Genomic DNA, 26,910 nt, shown 5'->3' with positions numbered 1-26,910 from the left:
TACCAATCAAATCAATTTTTACATAAATCCAAAAACTTACATAAGTAAAACATCCACAAGGAATCAAAAACAAATACGTAAGGGGAGTGTTAAATAACTATTTACTTTTTAACATAACGGACCAAAACAAAGGAGGAAAAAATGCATCTCACTTCACACGTTGTGAATCAAGGATCTCAAGTATTAAAAAAAATAACAAATGCTAAACAAAGCAAAATTTATTTTGAAGGCAACGTGTCAAAGATACCCAGGCTTCCAGCCAAATTTGGCAAATGTTGGTACAGTAAATCATTAAAACATTTTACAGCCATTATTGTGTGTACTGTTCAAGCAAAGAAAAATGCTATCTAAGACTATAGTACTTGTTCAACGTCACAATCAAGGGCGCTAAATGAACAGGCCTGTCGATTAGGCCGCAAACAAATGGAACAGAGTACAGTACGACATGGAGCGGAAAGTCCGCTATGATGGTGAGCAAGAGAGGTGTGCGGGGCTAGGCGCACAACAGCGTACATACAATGTATTCACGATTTCTGAGCTGAGTGTAAAATAAAGTTATGCGCTCTGCGTACACTTGGATGAAATTAATGTTACTTACTGAACAGAACTGACATATACACTCCTGATCAAAATCGTAAGACCGGTTGAAAAACTGCTAGAATTTGCATTTTGCACATTTGGATCTTAATGAGGTTTTAAGTAGAGCTACAATATGCAAAGCAAGAAGGGGTAGTGAGACAAAATTTTGGAACAAAAATAAAACTGAAATAGGTTGTTTATCACCTGATCAAAAGTTGAAGACCACAAGCTATAAAAGCCTAAATCTGCTCAAAATTTCTGATTTTCTGTCAGGCACACACTGTCATGCCCTCCTGATGGCTAAAGCTAAGAAGTTTCTCTTTTTGAATGTGGTCGGATTGTCGAGCTGCATAAGCAAGGCCTCTTGCAGCATGCAATTGCTGCTGAGGTTGGGCACAGTAAGACAGTCATTCTAAGTTTTTTCCAAGATCCTGAGAATTATGAAACAAAAAAGTCAATTGGTAGACCCAAAAAAAAAAAATTACACCTGTGAAGAGCCGGAGGATCCAATTGGCTGTCCGTCAAGACACAGGGCGGTCTTTGACCCAAATTAAGGCCCTTACTGGTGCCGACTGTAGCGCAATAACCATCTGATGGCATCTGCGGGAAAAGGGTTTAAAAAAACAAAAAATTCAAAGACCTCGTCTCCTTCAACGCCACAAAACTGCCCCTTTAGACTTCGCCATGGAGCATCAAACATGGGACATTGAAAGGTGGAAAAGTTTTATTTTCTGATGAGAAAAAATGTAACCGTGACAGTCCAGATGGCTTCCAACGTTACTGGCATGACAAGGTGATCCCACCGGAGATGTTTTCTACCCGGCACAATGAAGGGGGGTCCATCATGATCTGTGGTGTTTTTTCATTCAGTGGAACACTGGAGCTTCAGGTGGTGCAGGGTCGTCAAACGGTGGATGCTTACGTGCAGATGTTGCAGCGGGCATCCATCATGACTGAGGGCCCTCGTCTGTGTGATAACAGCTGGGTTTTTCAACAGGACAACGTCGCAGTTCACAATGCTCACTTGACCAAGGACTTCTTCAGGGAGAATAACATCACTCTTTTGGAACATGCTGTATGTTCCCCCGATTTAAATCCCATACAAAACATTTGGGGATGGATGGCAAGGGAAGTTTATAAAAATGGCCATCAGTTCCAGACAGTTGATGCCCTTTGTGAAGCCATCTTCACTTTTTTTGAAGTGATTAACAAGAACGGTGGAGTTCCTCATTGCTGAGTCCTACTGAGAACATTTTTTGTTCTGGTTTGGAGTTATTTTTGGAGCGACAGTCTTAAACTTTTGATCATCTGATAAACAGCCTATTTCAGTTTAATCGTTTTCAATAAATTAGTTTTTCAAAATACTTTTTGTCTCACTCCTTGTTTTTGCGTCTTGAGGATGTCAGTATGACAGTCCTAACCATTTCTCGTTTCCTTGGTCACCATAAGGCCATAGTGCAACATGCAACAGCACCCGATCAAGTGTTGAAATGCTTCTCTAAACCCACCCAAACGTGCCTATTGAGGGCCAGTGAGTTCAATGGTCACAACTCAAGAAGCCACCTCCTTAGATACACCTGCATAATCCAATGACCTCCATCACGTTCTGTATCAAACACGAGAATAGAAAGGCACATTTTCTACACTATTCTTTCTTTTTTTTATGTAGCTAGATGCATAAATCAGTATTATCACCATGTGTATGTCTTTGTTTCTCATTTGACCCATTTTCTAGAATCCTTACTTTTCTCCCTTTACTTCACCCCATGTATATCCTATATCCAGTATATGCCAATATCTGACCACAAGTGTATGCATCAAAACAAGAGCCCTTACTGCCCCCAATTTTCTAAATGCAGACTTGAAAGCATCTCCTTACCTCCACCTCATAACAAGAGTTTTCGTAGTCTTAACGACGATGTCAACAGATATATCGGTTTGAGAATGGAAATAATGAAGACACATTTTGAATGACAAATTTATTAGCCAGTTCACTAGAAACTTTCAAAATGCTTGGATACCTCCATCCTGTACCATGTCTAATATTCTAGTCCATGGCATTGACACAGTAAAATGACATAAAACAGAGGAATGCATTCAAATTTACAATTCAATTTTAACAATTTTGCTCTTTTTTTTCAAAACTTTTTGTTTATGATCAAGATCTAGTCAAACCCTTCCTAGACCTGGCAGAGTAAATAGTTTTCTTTTTTTAAGAAAAAATTTATCATTTTGCGATGTTTTCTGTGTTTTGGATTTTTCAATGTTTAAATTTTTTTCTCTTTTTCCATCGGTGAAGCAGGTTTCAAATTGCTCAATCTGTGGGGAAAGAAAATTGTTGCATGTGTATTGTAATAAAACATTACTGTTCAGCAATGTTACCCACCAAAATTCACACACCTTAGACACTGGGAACACCAGCAGGCGTGGTGGACTTCTGAGCAGCCTCCTTGGCCTGGTGGGCCTGGAGCACAGCAACAGCCTCATCCACCTATATCAAAATAAGACTCAATGAACCACCGCATATGAAAATCTATTGACAAATTACAACAGTAAATAAAAGTACAAATTACTCAAATTGAGCAAAAAACAAAATGGAGAAAACCTATTGAGTATTCTAACACCATTTACCGACCTTTGAGCGCAGAGATTCGGGTGATTCAAGCATGTGAAGAAGCTCAGAGTTGTCAATCTCCAGCAGCATGCCAGTAATCTTGCCCGCCAGACTGGGATGCATGGTCTGAATCAGGGGGAACAGTCGCTCACCTGAAGGAGCAACAGGATTTAGGATCAGTAAGCTCTATATTGATTGGATCCACCAACACTTCTGTCAGTTTGTCTGAGAACAAGCAGACAATGTACTGACCCAGCATTTGTTTCTGTTCCTGAGGAGGGGCAGCAGCCAGCATGGAGGCAGTCAGGGGCTCCTGTCCTTGAACATGGACAGCAGGCTAATGGGAAAAGTACACATCTGTTAACACTTTCTCCAACTTGCACTTCACGTTTTGCATCTTTAATTATCAATTTGGAATATCCTCAGCAACACAGTGTCATAGAAATTGAAAGATAAGAGTATGAACCTGCTGCATGTTGACTTGTGGCTGGGAGGCCATGTGCTGCTGAGGGTTGCGAACCCCGGCAGCATATTTGTAGTGGGGCATGGCACGCACTGGAGCGGCAGTGGCTGAAGCGCTGGCAGGGCGCTGGCTGAGGGCCTGGGTGGCTAAGGTGAGGAAAAACAAACGGATTACCTTTCAATATAAATATCAAGTCAGTGACTAAAAATGTAGGTATACTCACGCATGCGTTGGGAAGCCATCATGCGTGGGACCTGGGTGTTGGTGGTTGCGGTAGGACGGATCGTGCTGAAAGTCTGGGGTCTGGGTGCTGATGGGCGCATGGCACTGGGCATGTTCTGGAAGTCTGCAGTAAATGAAAACCATTTTATAGCTTTTCAACACTAATAAAAATATATATAAATTGAACCAGCATCAGTTATGTAAATGCTGACACTTACGCTGTGGACGCACTCCCTGGGCGGCCCATCGTGGGCTGGGACGCAGCTGAGCGAGCTGGTTGGCAGAGTAATATGCAGCACGGTTTTGGGCCTGAAGAAGACAAATTATCATTACAATCTCCATTGTCAAAAATATGTACTCCCAAAAGGGAGATGAGTCATTTAGAGTCAAACCTGAGGTATAGCCGCCATGAAGTAGCCAGAAGGTGGAGCGGGCTGGTAAGGGTTGAGGACAGGGTTGGGCACAGCGCGGACAGTGGCCATCCTCTGCATGTACTGATTAGTTAGATGGGCCTGACGCTCTTCTTTGCGTTGAGCCAGAGCCACATACAATGGCTTAGTGGCAACAATACGGCCATTCATCTCTGTTACAGCTTTGGTAGCCTCTTCTGGCGAAGAAAAGCACACAAAGCCAAAGCCTTTGCTGCGGCCACCCTCCATCATAACCTGAAAAAGACAAGAACAGTGTCAACATTTACTCTTGATATAAGCATCGCCATAATTTCATCACTAGTCTTTTAATGGTTGTATATTTTAATATGACACAGGATAATTGCGTTAACTTCTCACCTTTGCGCTTGTTATCGTTCCAAATGGAGAGAATTCTTTCCGCAGACGCTCATCATCAAGGCCATCATCCAGGTTTTTCACATACAGGTTGACACCCTAGAAAAAAACGAGTCCTTCTCAGTCATAATCACTTCCATGTAATAGATACATTCAAAACATACAAGTGTATCATTTTCCTTGAAATAAAGGCAAACAAACCTGGTATCTGGTCATGCGATCCTGTTTCATCTGCTCAAATTTGCGTTTGAGCTCATTCTGGCGCTCCCCTTTTTTCTGTGCACGGCCCACGTAAACTTGTCTGCCATTTAGTTCTTTACCATTCATATCATCCACAGCCTACAAAGAAATAAACAGAACCACTGAAAGAAACTCCAACACATTGGACAATATATCCCAACAACAACACTTTATCCCTACCTTTTGTGCATCTTCGTGTCTTTCAAAACTGACAAATCCAAATCCTTTGGACTTGCCACTCTCGTCAGTCATAACACGTATACTGAGAGCTGGCCCTTCAGCAAATAGGAAAACCCACAAATGAAGACCATTTAATGTGCCAAATAAAAACATGTTAAATCAAGGTATTGTGTGTTCATTCTTTACTTACCGTATTTTCCAAACAACTCTTTGAGCTTCTCATCATCCATGTCCTCCCCAAAGTTCTTAATATAAACATTGGTGAATTCTCTTGCACGGGCCCCAAGCTCTGCTTCCCTCTCTTTACGTGATTTGAAGCGGCCAACAAACCTTTTGATCACATACAGAAAGAATATAAATCCCAAATATCTTGATTTCATTTTGACTATTTATTTGCTTATTAAAATTTGTAAAATTGGTTAAATGCTTGAAGGGTTAATTTGCAAAAAGATATCCCCATTTTTTTTTGTAAAAAACACCTAGTCATGGAAAAAATTATGAGAAAACCCTTGTTTGAGTTTCTTGTTCATTTTAATGCCTGATACAACTAAAAGATACCTTTGTTTGGACAAATATAACAATGACAACAAAAATAGCCCAAGAGTTACATTTTTTGGCAGTACAATGCTATAGCAAATCGTGTAAGAACAAGAAAGATTTTGGTTATTGTCAAGAAAACCATGGAAATTGCTAGGTATCAACTCTTAAACTCTGAGCTATATATTTGTGATCATCATTATATTTGTCCATACAACTGTACTGTACCTTTAGTTGTACCAGGCATTAAAATTTATCAACTGATGAAACAAGGTGGTCTAATAATTTGTTCCATGACTGTATCTATATATTGTGCAAACCCTAAAACAGGGTTATGTTTTTACAAATGTAACTTGTAGTGAGCAAAATGCAATGCAATGTAGTCACTCATTAAAAACACTCAGAAAGGGGCTTGCGTTTCATTAAAATACACGTTAGTAGGGCTGCAACTCACGATTTTAATAAGAGATTAATTGATCACCTTTTCGATTAATCGGATTTTAAGAACCCACATTTAAAATTTCCGGATCAAATAAGTGCACAAACACCAAGTTGCCGCTTGAATATTGTGTTAAAATAATGTTAAATAATAATAATAATAATAATAAAAAACTAAATGTCTGCTATAGATGGACCAAGTTAATATGAAGCAAACACCTACAGTTAGTGGCTGGGTCCGCAATGTATTAGAAAAGAGAAAAAAAGTCTCATCACAGTTCTCCAAAGTCAAAGCTGATGTGCAAATATCTTGTTTTGGCTAAAACAATGATAATAGGTCTGCTTTCATGGATGACTGAGGAAATTAAAAAATATTCACATTTGAGAGGCTGAAATTAGAGGATAGTTACATATTTACATTTTTAAAAACAATTAATCGAATACCAAAATAGTTGATTAATTGGGTAATCAATTCACTATCGATGAATTGTTGCAGCTCTACACGTTAGCAAGACATTTAACAAAATCTTTAAAGCAATGGGTCATAAATGATATTCCCACTTACACTTTTCTGTCATTGAGCAACATGCCATTCATTTTCTCAATGGCCCGCTCAGCAGCCTCGTGGGTCTCAAAGTGCACAAAGCCATAACCCTTTGAGCCATTTTCATCACAAACCACCTTGGAGAGGAAACATTTGAGCACTTCAGTAACAATCACAAAACACCATGCATTTGAAATACGTTTAACAGTGAGGTTCCTCTCATGCAAAGTAGTAGTGAGTATGTCAAGCACACAAACATACAAACCAAATGGCTTACAAGGCAAAAGTTGCTCCACCTACCTTGCAGGACAGGATATTTCCAAATGCTGAGAAGGTATCATAGAGTGCCTTGTTGTCAATGGACTTGTCGAGGTTCTTAATGAAAATGTTGCCCACGCCACTCTTCCTCAGGGAGGGGTCCCGCTGAGACCACATGATGCGAAGTGGTCTGCCTTTGATCACATCAAAATTCATGGTGTCCAGGGCTCTCTCAGCTGAAACAAACACCGGTTCTTTAGCAATCCAAGGCCAACATTGACACTGTAACAAACCCCATGTTGTCTATAATTGTAATATATACCACCATAGTGCGTCTTTGATGTAGCATAAGTAGAATATATATCTTGCTTAACAGTTCAAAATGGAGTCAACCCATTTCGTGACTCAAAACGGCAACACTCAACACTCACCATCAGCGGGCTGCTGGAAGTTCACATAGGCGTAACCGAGCGATCGACGGGTGATCATGTCTCTGCACACTCTGATAGACAAGATGGGCCCAGCCGGGCTGAACTTCTCGTACAGCATGGCTTCGGTAACGTCTGGATGCAAGTCTCCCACATAGAGGGAGGCCATGGGGTAGCTAGGCGCGCTGGGATTCATGTCGACGACGCGTGTTCAGACACCAAAGACACGTAATGACAAGTTCCGCTCTGTGATACGTTGGAAAAAAACAATCTTCAATGTGAAGCGGTTATCGTCTTTGTCCTGTCGTCAACGACTAACCGCCCCAAACGAGTCGTTCCTCACGTTCCTCTCCAAAGGTGACAACGTGGGCTAGCTAGCAAGAGCAGCAAGCTATCGATGCGCGGCCTAACTGATGCGGCTCAGGGAGCACAATTTTCTATCTACACCGTTTCAGTCTGAACGAAAAACGTCCGTAAATGTACGAAGCTACGTGTTTAATTAACAATAACAACAAGAACGAACAACCCCGCGACCATATACGAGCTGAAAAGAGCAGCTTGAGTTATTACCCACGCTTTCCGTAATGGCGGTTATCTTAACGTTAGCTTCACAGCGTCCTTCTCGTTACGTCTATGGTTCTTCTTCCCTCTTCGCGTTGCTTGAGTTGGCAAATGAAATCCTGCTTCACCGATTTTTTTTTCTTATAAAAATATGTCTGCGTGTGCGCTCTAGCTTTTGGTTTGTTTCATAATAATAAAATGTGTGCCGTGGCTAGCTACGGAGCACACCCAACGCAGACGGATTACAGGAATGAAAGGAAGGTCGGTGGAGGTTGTTTCCCAATACCAGTCGGAACCACTGGGCGGGCGATAGCATATATGACGTCACACATATCGCGATATGTTTGGTTATATTTCATCATCTCAGCTGTTCACCGACAGTCGAGTTCAAACTCTGTCCCGCCCCATTGCTTGTTTCAAGAAGTAGGTGATACAGTAAAATTTATTGATAACACAAGTTATGTTCTAGTGTGGCCTAGTTTTTAGCATGTTGGCCAGTCATGAAATCGAGGGTTTGAGTCTCAGTGGGCATGTTCTCCTCGTGTGTACATAGGTATTAGGTACCTCCTCTGACATTCCAAAAACATGCATGCTAATTGGAGACTAAGGTTGAATCGGAATCCAAATTCTACCCCTTACCCCTAGGTTTTGCGCGTTCACGAGAATCAAGTGGTGCCCCAATTCTACTTAAACCGAGGGGTAACGGGTACGTGCTAAAGGGTATAACCCCTTGAAAACGAGTGCAGCAGGCTCCCACACTTGAAACGAAGGGGAAGGCGGGGCTACGACACCCGTTGAGAAGACGGAACCGCATAGACCGAAAGAAACATATAAATGTAAGAAATCACGCATAACTATTAAGTTTCACAATGACGTCACTCATGTTTTATTATATATTAAATAATTTTCTACTCCATGTAAATATTCGCCATATTTTGACTTGTTTGTTTTCGCGAGTTATTACTAGCCGGGATCACACCGATATCTAACTTCACTGCAATCTACAGTACTGCATTTCAGTTTCATGATTAGATGATTAGTTAGGGAGAGCAACCACATTAGCCTGTTAATTGTAAGTTGTATTTTAAAATCGCTCGGTAGTGAGGAGAATCTACATTACTGAACTGGTTTATACATGTGTTGATGAATTTTGTGATATTGTTATTTCTATTTCATATGTATATTTGATACATTTTCTAACGTTATACATGCTGTTACAGTGCTGCTTGTAAGCTGTTATTTGTTAGAGTTGTTTGTTTTGCAATAAATGATAGTTTGTAAAAAATGTGTGGCAAAAAAGGTGTTGTGAGGTAGGTTATATAACATTTAAGTCATGTAGAAATGTATGCACCTTACTTTATGGAAGGGAACATGTATTATGAACCATTTAATGATCTCATCTGGCTATGTCACAGCCAGCAAGTGGTGAAGGGTGATGATGTAATGAGAATCAAGTGGTGTCCCTTTTCTTGGTGACTTCTTCCTTTTGGCCCTCGATTTTAAGGGGTAAGACGAAGGGGGAGTTGGGATTCAGACTATAAATTGTGTGAATGGTTATTTGTCTACTGTACAGTATGACTGGGGACCCGGTCAGGATGTGCCACCACCTCTCACATGAAGTCTGCTGGGATAGTCTCCAGCCTACCTGTGACCTTAAGTTTTCATACTTATTGCAATCTTGCAAGGTGCTCGCATTCAAACTGTTAGCTAGCACTTTATTTTACACACTTAGAATATAGACTAGAATCAAATCTTGTGTATGCTTACACAAGCAAAGAATTTGACTTAGGTTGAATTAGCGCTCACTGTACATATACACAACACTTAAGAAATAAATAATCAAAAGGTAATTAAAACAAAAGGTGGAGATGTACAAAAGGGATAATAATACTGTATAATGGCAGTGCAATTTAAGTAAGTTGGTGTGTGATTAATTAACCAGGACATTATCTGCATTTGTAACAAAAGACAATATTTACATTTAAAATATTTAAAAAACCCAACAGGATTTACATTCAAGTGATTTTTGGTGGGGTCTGTGTTTCTGTGGGAGGACCACTTTTGTGGTTCCCAGAAACCTGAAGTTGTCCACATTAGACACTGTTGATGATTGTGAGGGGGGGGTTCTCCTGAAGTCCACTGTCATCTCCAAAGTCTTAAAGGGTTTATCTCCAGATGGTTCTGACCACACCAGAGGACCAGCTGGTCCACCTCCCCTTTGTATGCAGACCCCTCGCCGTCCTGGATGAGACCGATGTCTGTTGTGTCGCCTGCAAACTTCAGGAGTTTCACAGAAGCGTCCCCTGAGGTGCAGTCATTAGCATATAGAGAGAAGAGCAGTGAAGAGAGAACACATACTTGGGGGATGCCAGCGCTGGTGTTCCGGGTGCATAGAAATACAATATAGATTAATTGCAGTTTAAACTCAGTATACTTGTAGGTCTGACTAATCTCTTTCAGGACTGTGCACTATATATTCAATGATAACTAAAGTTAGTTGCCAAACTTTGCCAAATTGTTATCCTTAATATCAAATTTATTTCAGCCAAAAGTGTCCACAAAATTATCACCTTTGGCGTGAGATACCCACAGGAAACTGACAATTGTTTTTTTCCCTTCTGTTTGGCTCTTCTCAGATCAGATGTGGTGGGAGGAAAGACGCTGGCTGATACTCTCCTGACTCAAATAAAAGATGACCTTCACTATAGGTTGACCCATCTAATTCAACAAAAATATTTAAGACAAAATTAATCATGTTTTTAATAGTGGTTCAATCATATTTCATTAATGATATTTTCTTATACTTCTTAGCTGCCTGACAGTTGACTGCTTCATTGATCACTGGATTATTTCAAAATCAGCATAACACCTCTGTCTGATGGGTTGAATACATTGGTTATTTTTTTTTATCAGCTTAGAACTCTGGAAAAGTTAAAAAAAATATACTTTCAAATAGCACCTTTGCCTTAAGTTGCACACTAGCACACATCCATCCATCCTCTATGTCGCTTATCCTCACTAGGGTCCTCACTAGAGTCACGGGTCCCAGCTGACTTCAGGCGAGAGGGGGGGTACACTCTGGACTGGTCGCCAGTCAATCGCAGGGCACATATAGACAAACAACCATTCACACTCACATTCATACCTATGGGCAATTTAGAGTCGCCAATTAACCTAACATGCAGGTTTTACGAATGTGGCAGGAAACCGGAGTACCCGGAGAAAACCCACACACACGGGGAGAGCATGCAAACTCTACACAGAGATTGGAACCCAGATCCAACATGCTAACCACTCGGCCACCGTGCGGCCCCAGCGACACAGAAATGACAAATATATTAAAGAAAACCTCATTCATGTTTAATTGGAAGAAGACTTTTTCTATTTCAGTGGGATTCACTGCATCAAGGATTCACAGATTACAGTTGATTTAAATGACTGACTTACAATTAAAAAATATAAACCATGTCCTTTGAAGAAATACCCCTGGGTGCTGACAATCCACACACTTAGAAGCCAAGGGATTATTGCAGATGGAACACTGCAGAAAAAAAACCCAACCTTCCAGTCAACTGTCTAGATTGCCTGTTTAGTGGCCGAATTAAAATGTTAAAATGTTTTATTGCACTTACCTGGAAGAACTTTCTCTACAACCACAAATAATTGACAAAATGGCAAGTAAAACACAATTAAAAAAGTAGCACATGAAGCTTTTTTCAGGGGCACAAAACACCAAGAAGCTTGTATGCTATTGCAACTTTGATGCCTCGTAACCGACACACAAACATAAATCATACAAAAATAGTAATTCAAACTGTAGAAAGTTAAACATTTGACAGTGATGGAATGCAACCGTTGTGTTCAGACTTGGCCTTCCTTTGTATTTTAGTCTGCTTTCATTCACATTAGACTCAACAGCCAATGTTTCATCTTGTGAGGTATTTCTTTATCAAAAGATGTCAGGAAAAATAAAACCACTAACACACACATCTTTAAAGAGTTAAGTTAACCCACCACCATAACAACAATACAAACCTACAGTATGCATCTTCTAAGGAAAAACCCTATAAGCCCATGCCTTTAATTACTACAAATACTAGTTAACAGAAGTGAGACGAAGCAGAAGGCATTCTGGAGAGCTAGACAATAATTATGGCTATGGTGGTCTCAGTGTTTATGGTCATGATGAAGACGTGTCGGGATGATGGCCACTGGCTAGAAGAGACAAATGGGCTTCCGCTCAATCTTTGGGATCCTCTGTATCCTCACCCTGGTTTTCAGAAGTCCACAACTGCGAAAAAAAGCCACACCACATCTGTATCAATGTACAGTGAACAGGCTTTTCACTCAAATATACTGTATAATGCTCAGGTCATGCTAATTAACAATTTGTTTCCATTTTCCTAAACACAGTGATCTTAAAATGAAATTCAAACATGTATAGACTGTTGGATGAACATGTTAATACAAATGTTTAAATATATGAATAATATAGTGTGTCGTGTAATGTATTTAAACTTACAGTCAAGTTGTCTCTCAGCAGCTGCATGATAAGTGTGCTGTCTTTGTACGAATCTTCACTCAGCGTGTCAAGCTCTGCAATGGCATCATCAAAAGCCTGCAAAATTCAACAATAGTTACAAAGGATCTGGCTTTGGCTTCCTCTGTAAGGCGAACTACAAATGTGTAAATTGTGTTGCTTTCACATACAATAAACACAAGTTCCATAAGATACATTTTTTGCAGTTGGCCCATTTGTCTTCATATTAAAGCAACATGAAGAGGGTCTAAATTAAATTAATGTGACATACTGTACAATTTTAAACAGCAAGAAAATATATTTGTCAGCAGTGCTTACGGATTTAGCCAGTTCGCAGGCCTTTTCAGGTGAGCTGCGGATCTCATAGAAAAAAACTGAGAAATTGAGAGCAAGACCAAGGCGGATTGGGTGGGTGGGTGCCATATTCTCTTTGCTGATTTTGAGGGCTTCTTTGTAGGCGTCCTCTGAGGCGTTTATGGTTTCTAAAGTTGGATAACAAAAAATAGTTGTTCTTGAAATTAAAACATTGTAGAAGACCCAAAACTATCATGAACACATTTTGCCAAATTAATTAGGACCGCACCACAGTTGCCATTCAGTAAAAGGTTTAAAAGGCTGGTTTATGTTTATGAACCTTTCGAAGGTCTGCGTGGGGGTTGAGCAAGTTCCATGCAATTGTCCAGCAAAACGCAAGAGGCAGCATTTTCCAGTGAGTCAAATCAGTGAGCAACCATGACACTCTCTAGCGTCCTACGTTGCTAGTGAGACTAATTTAAATGAGACGTTATTGGAGCTGGAGCTTATCAGTGTGTTACCGTCATTTTTATTGAAAACTGCTGATCCAAAATCTGCGGAGAAGGCCTTCGGTGTGCTGTACGCCCTTCAGAAAGCGTCTTATACTCACAGGAAATAATGTAGCCCACCAATCACAGGCTTTACGGTCTGTGTTAATGTGACGTGAGTTGAGATTTTTATGGAGGTGCACGTCAAGCAACCTGGAAAGGTTTGGAGGGTGTAGCAAACCAGCGTAAGGTACGCTTGCACTTTGTCACAGAAACATAAACCAGCCTTAAGAGACAGTATTACTTGGGCTTGGACCTTTTCTCTCTGTGGTCTCAGCACACTATCACATTAAACATAAAAAAAATCCCCTGTTTTCACCCAAACCTCCTTCATGCTGAATTTCCACCCCATTTTTAACCCCTTACAAAAACAAGGCAACCAACCAGCAAGAATTCTGTCCCCCACATACTCGTTATGTACATATGAAGCACAAAAACTACTCCAGTCCCTTAAACGAGAAACTTATGATGAAGAGACCTTGAAAATGGAAGAAATGCGAGTTAACAGGCAATTGCCCTTGCTCTGGAGCGGCATGCAAGGTCTCACCTTGTGGGGTAACGATAATTCTGTGGAGATGTGTCAACCAAGACAGTCCCAAATTTTTGGGCATTTTTACACAGACATGCAAGTAGATAAGTAAAATATGTAATATGTAAGGGAAAATTAGGAGGAGGTGGGCAGAGACGGGAAGTCTGGGCTTGACAACTTAAACGGCTGGACCTGGGTAAGCAAAACAAAATGGATGGATCCAAAAGAAGAGGGGCAAGTCGAGTTGATCCCAACGAGCTCAATTTTGGTCTCATCTGACTGCATCACATTTCCCCAGCCTTCTCTGACTCATTCTGGTCTTCACTAGCAAAGGAGGAGGGTAGACCTTGAAGGTACTGCTTAATACCTGACCTTTCTCAGAATTATCTTTACCCCACGAGGCGAGATCTTGCATGGAGCTGCAGAGCAAGGGTGATATTGTCATCTTGCATTTCTGCCATTTTGTAATTATCACGGCAACAGTAGTTTATTTTTTTCACCAAGCTTCTTGCTGAAGGGATAGGACTAATTTATGTGTTTCATGGGCACATAACTGGTCTGTGGGGTTCAGACTTTTTGCTGGTTGCTAGGGAATTAAATACTATTTTTTTCACCTCAAATACAAAATAAGCCTTATTTAATGTTTTGTGAGTCAAGTTTTTGGTTAATATTCTGTTTGCTTCTCAAAATAAACCCACCATAAAAATTACAGACTGTTCATGTCTTTGGAGGACTTACAAAATCAGCAGATAATTAAATAATTATTTTCTCCACGATGCATGAATAAGACACCTTAAAATGAAACCACTATAACATCATACAAACTGAATAGACTCATGTTCATACCTTCCTTCTCGGGGTCTGTTGCCACTTCAGCTAGGTAACGGTAATAGTCGCCTTTCATTTTTAAATAGAAGACTTTGCTATCATGCAATGTGGTTTTTGGAATGAGATATTTGTCCAAGAGATCCTGAATAGTAAAGAAAAAAAAAGTTGAACAGCACCATCACAGTTTGTAAATCAACATGATTACATTTCCAGACAATCAAAAAAGATTATCAAAAAGAATCAACCCCACAATTTATCAGCACAATTTATCAGCTGGCTACCTGCAATAGCCTCTTGAGTTGCGCTTGGGTTAAATCACAGATACTTCAGCAACCATAAGGGGTTGATTTGTGTAGATGGTGAACATGTAAAAGCATGCCACTTGTGCCATATCCCATTTTAATGGATCAAATGCTTTGGTGAAACTGCTGCCACACAAACCAAACTTTAGAACTTCTCATGGCAAAAACAAGTGTGTCCAAACATTTGATCATGGTGTCACTGAATATCAAATGTATTCTCTTTAGGGCCTGTCTATTTGCAACACCCATGACTGTAGAGAACACCACCAGTATTGGCCGGTCTGGTCATAACTCTTAATGTCCATCATTAGACAAGCACCAATGAACACATCAAGAGGAAGTTAAGTGTCAGCCACAATGCCAATGGAAGATGATGGTCACTACTGTACTTATGCTGAACACCGCTGCAACTACGAATGGGCTGGTTACCGATTTTAAAGTATACCATGGTGTGAAAAAGCAGCAACCACTTAACATCTCAGTTGCAAACAAAAATTACATGACCCATGAACGGAAGTTTGTGGAAAAGTGTGACCTGCACATTCACCACAATGCAACAATAACGTAACATTACGAGTTTTTTACTATTTATGTTGTGACCTTCTTGAGCCACTTGATTGTATTTTGTTGTTTTTGTTTTTTTTTTACAAAGAAATTATTGTGTTGTGACTTGAGTTGCAGGATTAGCCACAGTAGACTGCATTGAGAACTGCATTTTATTTATTTATGATTTATATAGAAAGAATTTGGTTATTTTTTGTTAATTGAAATGAACATGTTCCACTTTGGTCGTGTTCTATTATATGGTTTAAAATTGACTGTTTTAACTTGACTGTTTTTTCTCTTTTCATTTAAAGATATTTCAAAATAATAAAAATGTTAGAGCTGTAATTATACTGTGAAACTGTGATTTTTTTTGCCCAAGGTTATCATACCGTCAGAATCTCATCCTGGCCCATACCGAGTTGCAACCTTGTGTTTTTAAGTTATTTATCTTCATGTAAGTGCCTGCAGCTGCAATTTAATTTGACAAGTCCAGCATAATAACCTGACGAGATAGATTTTTTAAAGGTTAATGTGTTAACAATGCCCTTCCTGTTCCAAACCTCATAAATATAATAACACAATACGTAAATATACAATATAATAAATCTCACCAGCACATCCTTGCAGATTTCTTTTAGCTCAGTTTCAATTTTCTCACGGTACTCTTTGGCCAAGGACTGCTTTATATCACTACCTTCCATCCCCTCAATGCTGGACACAACACGCCAAGAGGACCGGCGGGCCCCAACCACATTCTTGTAGGCCACCGAAAGCAGATTGCGCTGATCATTGTTCAGTTCTTTCTCTTCAAGCTCTGCTGCGGACTTCATTGTTTTAGCCATGTCATCATAACGCTCCACTTGCTCAGCCAGTTTGGCCTTTCTGATCAAGTCATCAATGGATTCCCCACTCATGGCTGCTCACTGGAAAAATGAAAGCAAAAGAGGGGGAAAAAAAAAATCACAGGAGAGATCATTTAAAAAACTGGACCAATACCAGTTCAGCGTAAGTACATGCAACTTCTTCCGTACAGCAAACACTCATAGAAAATTAATTTCTAACACATCACATTCATTACCAGGCAATTATATGAACAAGATGGTACTGTATGTAGTACCTAGGGTTGGGAATCGAGTCTTGAGCATCGACGGGAACCGGGACTACCATTCCGATTCTCTCGAGATCGTTCATTTTCGATTCCTAGGTTCAATGCGCACTCTGCCGACCGGAAGAAACAGTTGCAAACACCAACGAAGAAGAAATCAGCGAGCACCAACGAAAAAGAAAAAAGTTTGGCTTAACTTCCTAAATAAAATTGGTCGCCTCGGAACATTTCCAACACCCCGCCTCTCGTCCGAAGTCAGCTGGGATAGGCTCCAGCATACCCCCGTGATCCTAATCAGGATAAGTGGCATAGAAAATCGATGGATGGATGTGTGATCGCTCACGATTCAATCTCATTCCATTTTCTGGCATTTTTGTTTACATGCCTGGCTGGTGGCATCTAGCTAGCTTGGAGCTACAAGCGGTTATTACCTTTATGGGATACATCAATCATCGATTATCATCACAACTTATTGTCACTTAATCTTGCTCACTTGTTATCATTATAATAATTGCGGCTTGTGCTCAAAACACTAGTTGTGTGTCGAAGTTGTGCGCCTGAAACAAGTAGCGCGTCCATCTTTAGACAGTGACGCTATCACAGGTGTCTCCAGCAGGTAGCACATAAGCTAGTAGTAGCTCACCAGCTAATGTTGAGTAGTTCAAAGAATATTTGCTTCACCTCTTAGTATTTTTTAAAAGTGTTCTATTCAAACATGACACCTGTATTTAATGACAAACGAGCACACTGAGTGGAGATGTGCTTTGTAAATAAAGTGCCATTTAAATGTTGGCAATGCTCTCGGCAACTTTGCCATTCAATGGACAGTTTTGCAATGTTCTCGGTTCATGTTCAGCTAGTTGCTGAACAAAGTTAAATAAATAAATAAACACGTCATTAAACAAATACTATTTGTCATTTAAAAAAAAAATGCAGACACAGCAGAGGCAATCCGCCCTCCGATGCAGCCCACCACCATAGCTTAAAAAAAATCCTAGGGGAAACCCTGATGATGATATTATGCAAAGGAGGGTGCACGACCGACATGATTCACACATTCATGGTGTAGAAATATGGTGCCTCGTCTTTGACGCGTTAAGTTGGACATCCTCTAAGCCAGTGGTCCCCAACCCCTTGGCCGTGGCCCTTTACCGGGCCGTGGGTCATTGGTACCGGGTCGCACAGAAAGAAAAAATAATTTCCATTATTTCATTTTTTTGTTTTATTTTAAAAAGTTGCCGGATTCTCTCTTGTTACATCCGTCTCACTTGACGCATGTCCATTGTGTGTGTGCTAACTTTATCTCATGTTGCACAGATAGACTACTACTGTATTTTACCATTTTTCTTTCACCTCATATTTGGTCTCAAATGCTGATACTATGTGAGAATGCATAAAGGTAAGTTTTGATGACTTATTGAGTGCTAATGTGCACATTTGTCTCAAGTTAATTCATGCTAGCGCACTGCCTCTTACCACACACGTCAAACAGCGACGTAACAATCTCTCTGGAAAAACTTGGCGGGAATTTGAACTGGTGGATGGTGGGTCGTCATTCATTTTATGCTTTTAATTTGATGTTATTCATGTCTTAGTTTTACACAATACATAAGAAATAAGATAAATTAGATCGCTATAATGTACGAACCCCCATACCCCATCCTCACCCCCAGTCCGTGGGAGATTTGTGGGAACACAAGCCGGTCCGTGGGTCAAAAAAGGTTGGGGACCACTGCTCTAAGCAGTCACAATCAGGGAAGTCCGACATATGTTTCATGTTATGGCTGTTGTGAGTGTTGTGACTTGTTATGACTGTTGTGCGTAATTATTTATTACTCCTTTAAGACTATATTGTATAATTACCGTATACCAGAAACCACCAGCCTGTCATCACACCTAAGACATTCATCAATATCGTTATCATTACATGTTGAGTTCAAATATAGTCAATGATCAATGTTAAACAAAAAATCTGTCCTGCTTAAACATGACAGTATAAAAGAATATAATGCAGTGTCCAGGATGTAGTATGTTTTAGTGAATTAAATTTTCTGTTCATTTGGAGTTGTTAATAAACATACATTATGTTAAATATATGTAATCGTTAGAGTGCACAATATTTGTCAAGTGAAATCAGAGCGAGAATGCCGCATGCATTCATTTGCTGACAAAGGTGGCTGCTGAATGTCACGCTCACCAAGTGGAGCTGAGTATGAACACTGTGAACTTTAACTTAACTTTAGCGGACTTTTGTGAACATTCACTTTGTGAACACTATGCTCAAAATAAAGCTAAAATATTGTTGGGACTCAAAAATGCTCATGAAAATGGGAACTGCAGAAAGAATTGCCTCACAGCAAAAAACTAGAAGCCCAATTCATATGACAGCAACCAATTCATGTCAGCAACAAAGCAAGTCTGACTTGAAAATGTCTGCAAAGACATCAACTCATCTTAGACAAGAAATGGAGCGAAACATTTGCTTGCCATTTACAAAATCTAATTGAACTATTTTTGGGTGATATCTGGCTTGCATATTTGGCCCTAAATCTCTATAACAGACCCTGAGGTCCAACATCTGCGCAGCTGGTGGTAACTGAACGGTGGCCACATTAAAATGTTTGCTCCCCCATCCCCATACAAAAATTTAAATTAAGGCGGACTGCCTCTCGGCCATGTTGTTGCAACACAGCAGTAGTGGCAGATCCTTAAACATGCTCAAGGATACTGTAGCGTCTTAGCACTTACTGTATGTGTTGTGTTAAAGAGCTTTGTGAGTCCTGACTGTGTGTGTGTTGGGTGGGGTAGAGGTAGGGGGTGTCGAGGAGTAGGGCTGTTTGGAGAGAGGACAGTTGAGTTTGCTGATGTTGCTTTGGCATGGCCGACAGTTGCCTCTTTTGTTTTTGTAATAAAAAGATTGTTGATTGATCAGCTTCTCATCAGCCTTACAACGTCCAGGTAGACAATACAATACGATCTTTATCCTTAACGATGGTCACGACAGTCGAGTGATTGAGACAAGCGCTGCCAATATTGAGCACATAGTGTATTCTTCTACTGCTATCTCGTTGTGGAGCGAGTCTCGTGTTTACGGACCAAAATGAAGTTTATAATTAATTTATGGAAGTAACCACAAAACGTAACAGGAAATGGCATAAACAGGAGACCACCTTTTTACATATACTCTAAACGTAATATATATGTAATATACAGTGTATATGTAATACATATGTGTAATTATATATATATATATATTTTATATATATATGTGTGTGTGTGTGTGTGTGTGTGTGTGTGTGTGTGTGTGTGTGTGTGTGTGTACATACATACATACATACACGCACGCGCACACACACACGCACACAAACTCTAAAAACTAAAGTTTTTACAACGTACGGCTGTCTGTCTATGTACGTCTGCTGGCTCCAAACACACCTTCAATTTCGTTTTCATGCTTGCATTAGAATCCCCGCAGTTATGGATCTCGAAACATAAACACCGCAACTAACTCTTCACCAATTGAACTAGTGTTGGGCAGTTAGCAGACACAGCCCAACAGGTTTAGAGGGAGACACAATACTAGCTTCAACTTTCGACCTGACACACCTTCCTTCTACACTCCAGTTAGCCATTGTTCTTAAGTCTGTCAATGACAGACAATGGGGAGACTATGTCGTATTTCTTACACTACGATCGTCAACCAAATAACTGTGCTAAACATGACATGGCGGTTGCAGTAACTTTTCGTCAGTTCATACCTGTGCAATGGGAGACTGCAATAATGTCGTCTTGAAACCTCCAGTTGATTCTGTCAGTTTGTCCGTGTGAACAGTCCACGGGGTTTCTCTCCTATTCTACTATTTAAAGACTCTGCCCGTGCAGGGTGGATGACGTCACATATCACCATAACAACCGAGCGGCAGGCATCATGGTAGTTGTAGTTGAAATGTCAATACCAAATTAATTCATTTACATGTGCAATGAGCTCCATTCGTCATCCATTATCATGTTGTGTTACATAATGATGAAATTTGGGTTTCGAACTGAACCCTTTGAGAAAATTTTATACAGACCAACAGAATACAGCTTTTCAGCATTGTTTTCAACTTCCAAGAGGAACATGAAGCAAGTTTGCATCTTGTCACATGCTTCCACCCGAGGCAAAAATGTCAAGTCTGTAATCTACTTAAGTGTAGACTAAATGGTCTAGGTTCATTATGCCAGTGCAGCAAAACCCCCGCTCTTGTCAAGGTGTGGCGTTTTTAGAAAGCAAAAGAATTTCAGTTAAAGGCAAAAGAATTAAGTTCAGTAAAGGAGATGCCTAACCAGTTCAACAAGTTGCAATACAGTCTATCTCGCTCACACACACACTCACACACACACACACAAAAGCACACACAAGATTTGTCTTCCTTTTGTTACCTAATTATCAAGTAAAACACAAATATTTACCTGATGAATGCTTTTTAATGCTGTTAAATCACATTGCACTGATCACATTATGGTGTGTGTCAATATATAGATATATGTGTATACAGATATACAGGTCGTAGTGAATTCTGTGGTGTGTTAGCAGGAGTAAGAGGTGCGAGCAAGTGGTATTTGTCTTCAGGGTGAAACAGACAACATTTGTTCACAAAACCTGTTGGTCCAGTTGCACATGAACATCAAACAGGTTGACCCCAGTATTTACACTTGTCACAAGAGGAGCTCATGGCTTGCTCTTATCAGCTAAAAGTGTGTGTTGGTACACAGAAAGACCACGAAAGGGTCTGCATCTGCTTCTCTCCAATTACAAGAAATATGATGCTTGTAAATTATCTGTATAATTTTTACACAGCTATTTCCATATCTTAAAACACAGGTCATTTTATTGGAGCCAGAATAGAATAGAAGAACTCTATCAATAACAGCTCACTGTAGTTTTTTTTTTTTAACAAGACCTTAATCCCATAGAACGAGGTTCCCCAACCACCAGGCCACAACTAGGCACCAGTCCATGTGCAGGGCCGAACCAGGGATGCAAAAAACATTCAGAAGCAGTAGAAATATCAGAGTTTTACAATTTTTTTGTGTGTGTTGTGTGGAGTGAGAAGTTTGTCGTATCAAGACGTTGCTGCTATTCCCATCCAATTACTTGTGTAAGACTGTATTTTCATCACTGATCCTTACCAAAACAATGCACGGTGTAGAAACACTGTGCCTGAGCTGTCACATCAAACCACACTGTCAACATCTTCTCTCTGGAAAACGAGCTCAACTGTAGGCTCACACCTATGGTTAGCCAGTATTCATTGGGTGTGTTTTTCTACAGTGTTTTGCTGTTGTTCTTTTCTTTCTGTCAAACATTTTCTAATGTCAAAATACTCCCTGAGCTCCAACCTTATCGTGGCTGATCCTAGGGTCTAAGTTGTCCCAGACAAAGAGTGGCTCAACAGACCCCTATGAAGAGAAAGATCATTGGGCTGAGTTTCCCTCCCGAGCTCACCACCCATGGGTGGGGCCACAGAGGTTGGATGCAGAGTGAGCTGGGTGGCAGCCGAAAGCGGGACCTTGGTGTTCCTATCCTTGACTGCAGCAGCTAGTTTTTGGTATGAGGAATCTCACCTCTCTGGTGAGGAAGGAGCCTGAACATGGTGCGGGAGGTGGCGAAATTTCGGCTAGATATAGTCAGACACACCTCAACGCACGACAAGAGTTGTTGCGCCCCGGCTCGTGGCCTGTATGTTGGAGTTTAACCCGGTGAACGAGAGGGTAGTTTACCTCCACCTTCAGGTGGGTTGAAAGGTCCTGACTGTTGTTAGTGCTTATGCGCCAAACAGCAGTTCAGAATACCTGCCCTTTTTGGAGTCCCTAGAGGGAGTAATAGAGTGCTCCCTTGGGGGATTCCCTTGTTCTGCTGGGGGACTTCAATGCTCAAGTTGGCAGAGACAGTGAGACCTGGAGAGGCGTGATTGGGAGGAACCCCCTGATCTGAACCCGAGTGGTGCTTTGTTATTGAACTTCTGTGCCCATCACAGACTGTCCATAACGAACACCATTTTCAAGCATAAGGGTCCACATGTGCACTTGGCATCAGAACACCCAGAGCCGCAGTTCGATGATTGGCTTGCGGTCACATGTTTTGGACACTCGAGGGAAGAGAGTGTCAACCGATCACCACCTGGTGGTGAGTTGGCGCCGATGGTGGGGGAGGATGCTGATCAGACCTGGCAGGCCCAAACAAACTATGAGGCATCTGGCATCTGGCAGAGTCCCCGTCAGAAGAGGTTTCAACTCCCACCTCTGGGAGAACTTCGATCATGTTCTGAGGGAGGCAGCGGACATTGAAATTGAATGGGCCATGTTCCGTGCTTCCATTGTTGAGGTGGCTGATTGGAGCTGTGGCCGTGAGGTGGCAGTAATCCCAGAACCTATTGGTAGACACCAGTGATAAGGAGAAGGAGTCCTATCGGGCCATTTTTGCCCATGGGACTCCAGGGGCACCTGACAGGTACTGGCAGGCCAAGCGGTCTGTGGCTCTGGTAACTTGAGAAGTGCTCGTTCATGCAGTACTTCCTCCACTCTGCAGGGGGCAACAGCAAGGCATACACATCGTAATGAAGCAGCAGTAGAAGAGCATGGCTCATTTGTCATTTAAACAAAAGTAGACACTGGAAATTGGACTTTTAACAGCGACTGGACTACAAAATATGCACCTGCCAAAAATGCAACAGGAAAGCCGATGTGCTTACTTTGTACCAAAGTAAATTATGTTTCGAAGGAACACAACCTGCGGGGGCACTTTCAGATGAAATACTGCTGTGCTGCTACATATTTTTATTTGATACTGTTTTGTTTCCTTTCCAGGAAATACTGCTTTTGATGCACCTTTTTTTTTTTTGTTAAATGCACTTTTGCTATCATACTAAAACAGCTCAGTGTTTAAAATGTGGTTACTCATGTCAAGTGAGCAGAATGGGACAGTGCATGTCCGGCCCTTGGGCCCTTACATTTTTCAAACTGTGGTCCTCTTATTTATGTACCTAGTTGAAGCGTTCACCATCCTCACAATGATAACACGCCACACAAATACATTTTTGTGAATGTCTCCTGCCAAATCTTGCCTCACAGGTCCACTTGTTTGCAACAACATACCCTGACCACAAGATGTCATGAGAAAACAACAATTCATGTCATTAGGTTTAAGGATTTCTTTTTTGTTTTGTTTTTAAGGTTTATTTTCAGTCAAAATTAGACGAGAATATAGTAAATATTTTCATATAGGAAATAGAAGGCCATATTTTTAACCAAAACAACATCTTTGCTGATGCAGTGCCATGCAATGCTAAGGATATACAGTATAGCTACAAGAAGAAATATGTACCAAATATAAAATTACCAGGGCCTGTATTCATAAATAATGCCTTTTATGTCTTTATTAAGGATAATAAAAGATAAGGCAGATATTTGCTCACACTCACCTCCTATGCACAAACGTCTTCCCACATATTTTCAGTTGATTCAGCTTTGGGTTCCGGCTGTGCCATTCCAAAAATGTCATCTTATTCTGGTGATGCCATACTTTTGTTGATTTGGAGGTATGATTTGGGTTGGCTGAAATGTGAAATTTCGCATTATCTTCAGCTTTCTAGCGAAAGTCTGTAGATTTTCAGTAAAAATGACTGATGACTGAATGATTTTTTTTAAAAACATAAAGCACCTTTTGGAAAGGTATAGCCTTGGCTTCAAGAAACGATGGATATTTTTAGTAAAACCTAACTGGGCCTTGTTGTTAATAAAAAAAAAAAAAGGAAAAAAAGACTGGTGCAAATATTGCCAAGTCATATTGATAATCTCCTACTCAATGCTTTTGAAATTATTGACTGTGTTCTCAGTACATTTTTTACATTACATCGTGCATGAAAATAGGGCTATACAATTCTGCAAAAAATGTGAACTGAGATCTCAATTATCTGGGATTATTTTTTTCACGTGCACACTCACATACAGTACATGTTCAGGGCCATGTGCTATCGCTCCTCCTACAGGCTGATGGTGATTGCCCGGGATGGCGGGAACGGGGAGGAAGTGTCGGCCGTTATGCTAACGACAGTGCAGCGTGATTGGTAGCGTTTGTTTGGGATGCTGCTCGCTCATCCATCCTTGCATTTTCACCCGGGGGCAGCAGTCTCAGTCAAGACTGTCCAGACTTCCCGGCTCCCGGCCACATCTTCCAGTTCCACTGGGAGGACACCGTGGTGTTCACAGGCCAGCTGTGAGACATAATCCCTCCAATGTGTCCTAGATCTGCCCCGGGGCCTCCTTTTGGCTCAGCCTGGAACACCTCACCAGGAAGGCGTCCAGGAGGCATCCGGGCTAGATGCCCAAGCCACGTCAACTGGCTCCTCTCGATGTGAAGAAGCAGTTGGTCTCCTCTGAGCTCCTCCCGGATGACCAAGCTCCCGACTCACCCTACCTCTTAGGGTGAGTCCAGCCACCCTACGGAGGAAGCTCATTTTGGCTGCTTGTATCTGCCCAAAGCTCATGACCATAGGTGAGGGTGGAAACATAGATCGACTGGTAAATTGAGAGCTTTGCCTTACGGCTCAGCTCTGTCTTCACCACAACAGTCAGGCAGGGCGACTGCATTACTGCAGACGCTGCGCTGACCCGCCACTCAATCTCACCCTCCAACCTTTTCTCACTCGTGAGCAAGACCCCGAGATACTTGAATTCCTCCACCCGGGGCAAGACTTTACGTCCAACCCGAAGGGTGCGATCCACCCTTTTCCACCTCAGTTGCTTTTCAGTAAATTAAAAAAATGTGAAATTAGATTGGATGTTCGTGTGAATTGAGATTGTAATTTTTTTCCCAATTCGTTTTGCAGCCATATATTAAAACATAAAAAAAATTAATTTTAGACGTGGGTTCACTTTCTAAAACAATGCAAATATGAACGTTTATGACTATGAATCTTGTCTTACCTTTGCTAGTTTTGGTTCAGTTGTTAGATGTGAATGAAGCTCCATGTTGTTTGGGATTACACTGAAATGATTTCGAGCAGAAACAATAAGTGTGGGTGTGTATGATGATGAAGAGGGTCTAGGACAGACTTCTTTTTTTTTTTAAGAAAAGAAAAAAAATGTGGCTCAAATGGTTATTTTTGATTTTATTTTGGCATGGCACTGCTGTTGCCAGGCAACAACCTGTTACTGTCAGGGTCTATGAACTGTGTTGGTTGAGGAGATCAGCTCGTTTCTGCAGAATAAATCTGTTGTTGTGTCCGTTTGTGCCAGGAGACCCTTTACAGTCCCCAGCATAAACCTTTCACTTTGCAGAGAGAGTATTATACAAGTACATATATTCTTGAGAAATCCAGATGGTTTGTTTTTGTGGCAGTGTGGGTTTGTGTAGGTGGAGGCTTATTTGCGCTGGTGGTCCTTTCCACCCAACATCCCTCACCTATACAGGTTCACATAGAATGTTGACGCTGCTGCATAGAGGTGAAAATTGCAGTGAAAGTTACCCAGCTCGACTTCCTTGTTTCTCAGGCTTGTTCAGCTGTGAAGTTAAATAGAAGCTTCATGTCTTGTCTTGTTCGCTATTTACCACGATAAAATGACATTGACAAGACGATAGCCACCGTAGGAAGTACGCTGTTCAGAAAAAAAGCAAGGAACTCTCCCAATTTTAATGTATAAGTTTATGTTATGTCTTATTATGTCTAATATGTCTTATAATCTATTATGACATCTACTATGTTCGCCGATACGAGTTTAAATGTGATTATACTGGTGTTATTTCATGTTTTTTTCATGTTCTAATGTTCTATTTCATGTTTTTCATGCTCTAACTACAAAAATATTCAATTTATAAATAAAAATCCTACTTTGCGGAAATTCACTTACCACGGTCGGTCCAACTAACTGTGATAAACCAGATTACTGTATTGCTTGAGTAATAATAAATGATCATCAGTATACCCCTGCTATACACCTACATAATGCAGCTAACAACTCAGTAAAAACAATTTTAGAAAAATTTAAACCAAAAGCACTTAAATGGGCAAATGTCAAAAAGAAGTGAATACTCCAAGACTATCATGTCATTAATAAGTCCATAAAATCAAAAGATTTCCACCACAAACTCCTGCTTGAATAGATGACTTTAATTGTTTGACTGTTTCTCTCCTATAACAATGTTTTATTTTGGTACTGTCATGTATACTCCTACACTAAAAGGGTCTATACAGGAAGTGTTGACTCAAGAAACGTTAAAAGTTACAAAGTTACCGATGGTGTGTGTCTTGTTTTTCTTCCGTGTGCGAGTGCGAGTTACCTCGGTATCCCTGCCCCTACAGTGATCGGACCAAGCGCCGGTTTTTAT

The 26,910-nt window shown here is 40.8% G+C and overlaps 2 protein-coding genes across 2 annotated transcripts; both read right to left on the bottom strand.

Moving 5' to 3' along the window:
- Positions 1-2,543: 2,543 nt before the first annotated feature.
- Positions 2,544-8,117, bottom strand: pabpc1a (poly(A) binding protein, cytoplasmic 1a). Its single transcript, XM_054782834.1, has 15 exons — positions 7,292-8,117; positions 6,903-7,096; positions 6,624-6,739; positions 5,274-5,413; positions 5,084-5,178; positions 4,865-5,002; positions 4,667-4,762; positions 4,271-4,543; positions 4,097-4,187; positions 3,880-4,002; positions 3,660-3,802; positions 3,446-3,530; positions 3,215-3,345; positions 2,980-3,070; positions 2,544-2,898 (listed from the first exon to the last, which is right to left on the bottom strand). The coding sequence occupies exons 1-14, from the start codon at positions 7,482-7,484 to the stop codon at positions 2,981-2,983; spliced, it is 1,908 nt and encodes a 635-aa protein (XP_054638809.1). The 5' UTR covers positions 7,485-8,117; the 3' UTR covers positions 2,544-2,898; position 2,980.
- A 3,091-nt stretch (positions 8,118-11,208) lies between these two features.
- Positions 11,209-20,408, bottom strand: LOC129185422 (14-3-3-like protein). The gene is made up of 6 exons (XM_054782493.1): positions 20,300-20,408; positions 16,048-16,359; positions 14,607-14,730; positions 12,708-12,871; positions 12,372-12,467; positions 11,209-12,140 (listed from the first exon to the last, which is right to left on the bottom strand). Exons 2-6 carry the CDS (start codon positions 16,348-16,350, stop codon positions 12,090-12,092), a joined length of 738 nt encoding a protein of 245 aa, XP_054638468.1. The 5' UTR covers positions 16,351-16,359; positions 20,300-20,408; the 3' UTR covers positions 11,209-12,089.
- Positions 20,409-26,910: the final 6,502 nt, after the last annotated feature.

This window comes from Dunckerocampus dactyliophorus, chromosome 7 (assembly GCF_027744805.1).
Source record: "Dunckerocampus dactyliophorus isolate RoL2022-P2 chromosome 7, RoL_Ddac_1.1, whole genome shotgun sequence".
Classification (NCBI taxonomy): domain Eukaryota; kingdom Metazoa; phylum Chordata; class Actinopteri; order Syngnathiformes; family Syngnathidae; genus Dunckerocampus; species Dunckerocampus dactyliophorus.
Note: the sequence above shows the minus strand (reverse complement) of the source record. Positions and strands in the feature narration are given on the sequence as shown.

Bases quoted from the DNA above. Each gene is read 5' to 3' on its own strand.
- pabpc1a (XM_054782834.1), bottom strand. From the start codon at position 7,484: ATGAATCCCAGCGCGCCTAGCTACCCCATGGCCTCCCTCTATGTGGGA. The intron at 5,414-6,623 runs GTAAGTGGGAAT...TGTGATCAAAAG, and splicing joins TTGCTCAATGACAGAAAAGT to GTTTGTTGGCCGCTTCAAAT. The intron at 4,763-4,864 runs GTTTGTTTGCCT...GTTTTTTTCTAG, and splicing joins ATCGCATGACCAGATACCAG to GGTGTCAACCTGTATGTGAA.
- LOC129185422 (XM_054782493.1), bottom strand. From the start codon at position 16,350: ATGAGTGGGGAATCCATTGATGACTTGATCAGAAAGGCCAAACTGGCT. The intron at 14,731-16,047 runs GTGAGATTTATT...TTTACTATTCAG, and splicing joins AAATCTGCAAGGATGTGCTG to GATCTCTTGGACAAATATCT. The intron at 12,468-12,707 runs GTAAGCACTGCT...TGAATTTTGCAG, and splicing joins CCTGCGAACTGGCTAAATCC to GCTTTTGATGATGCCATTGC.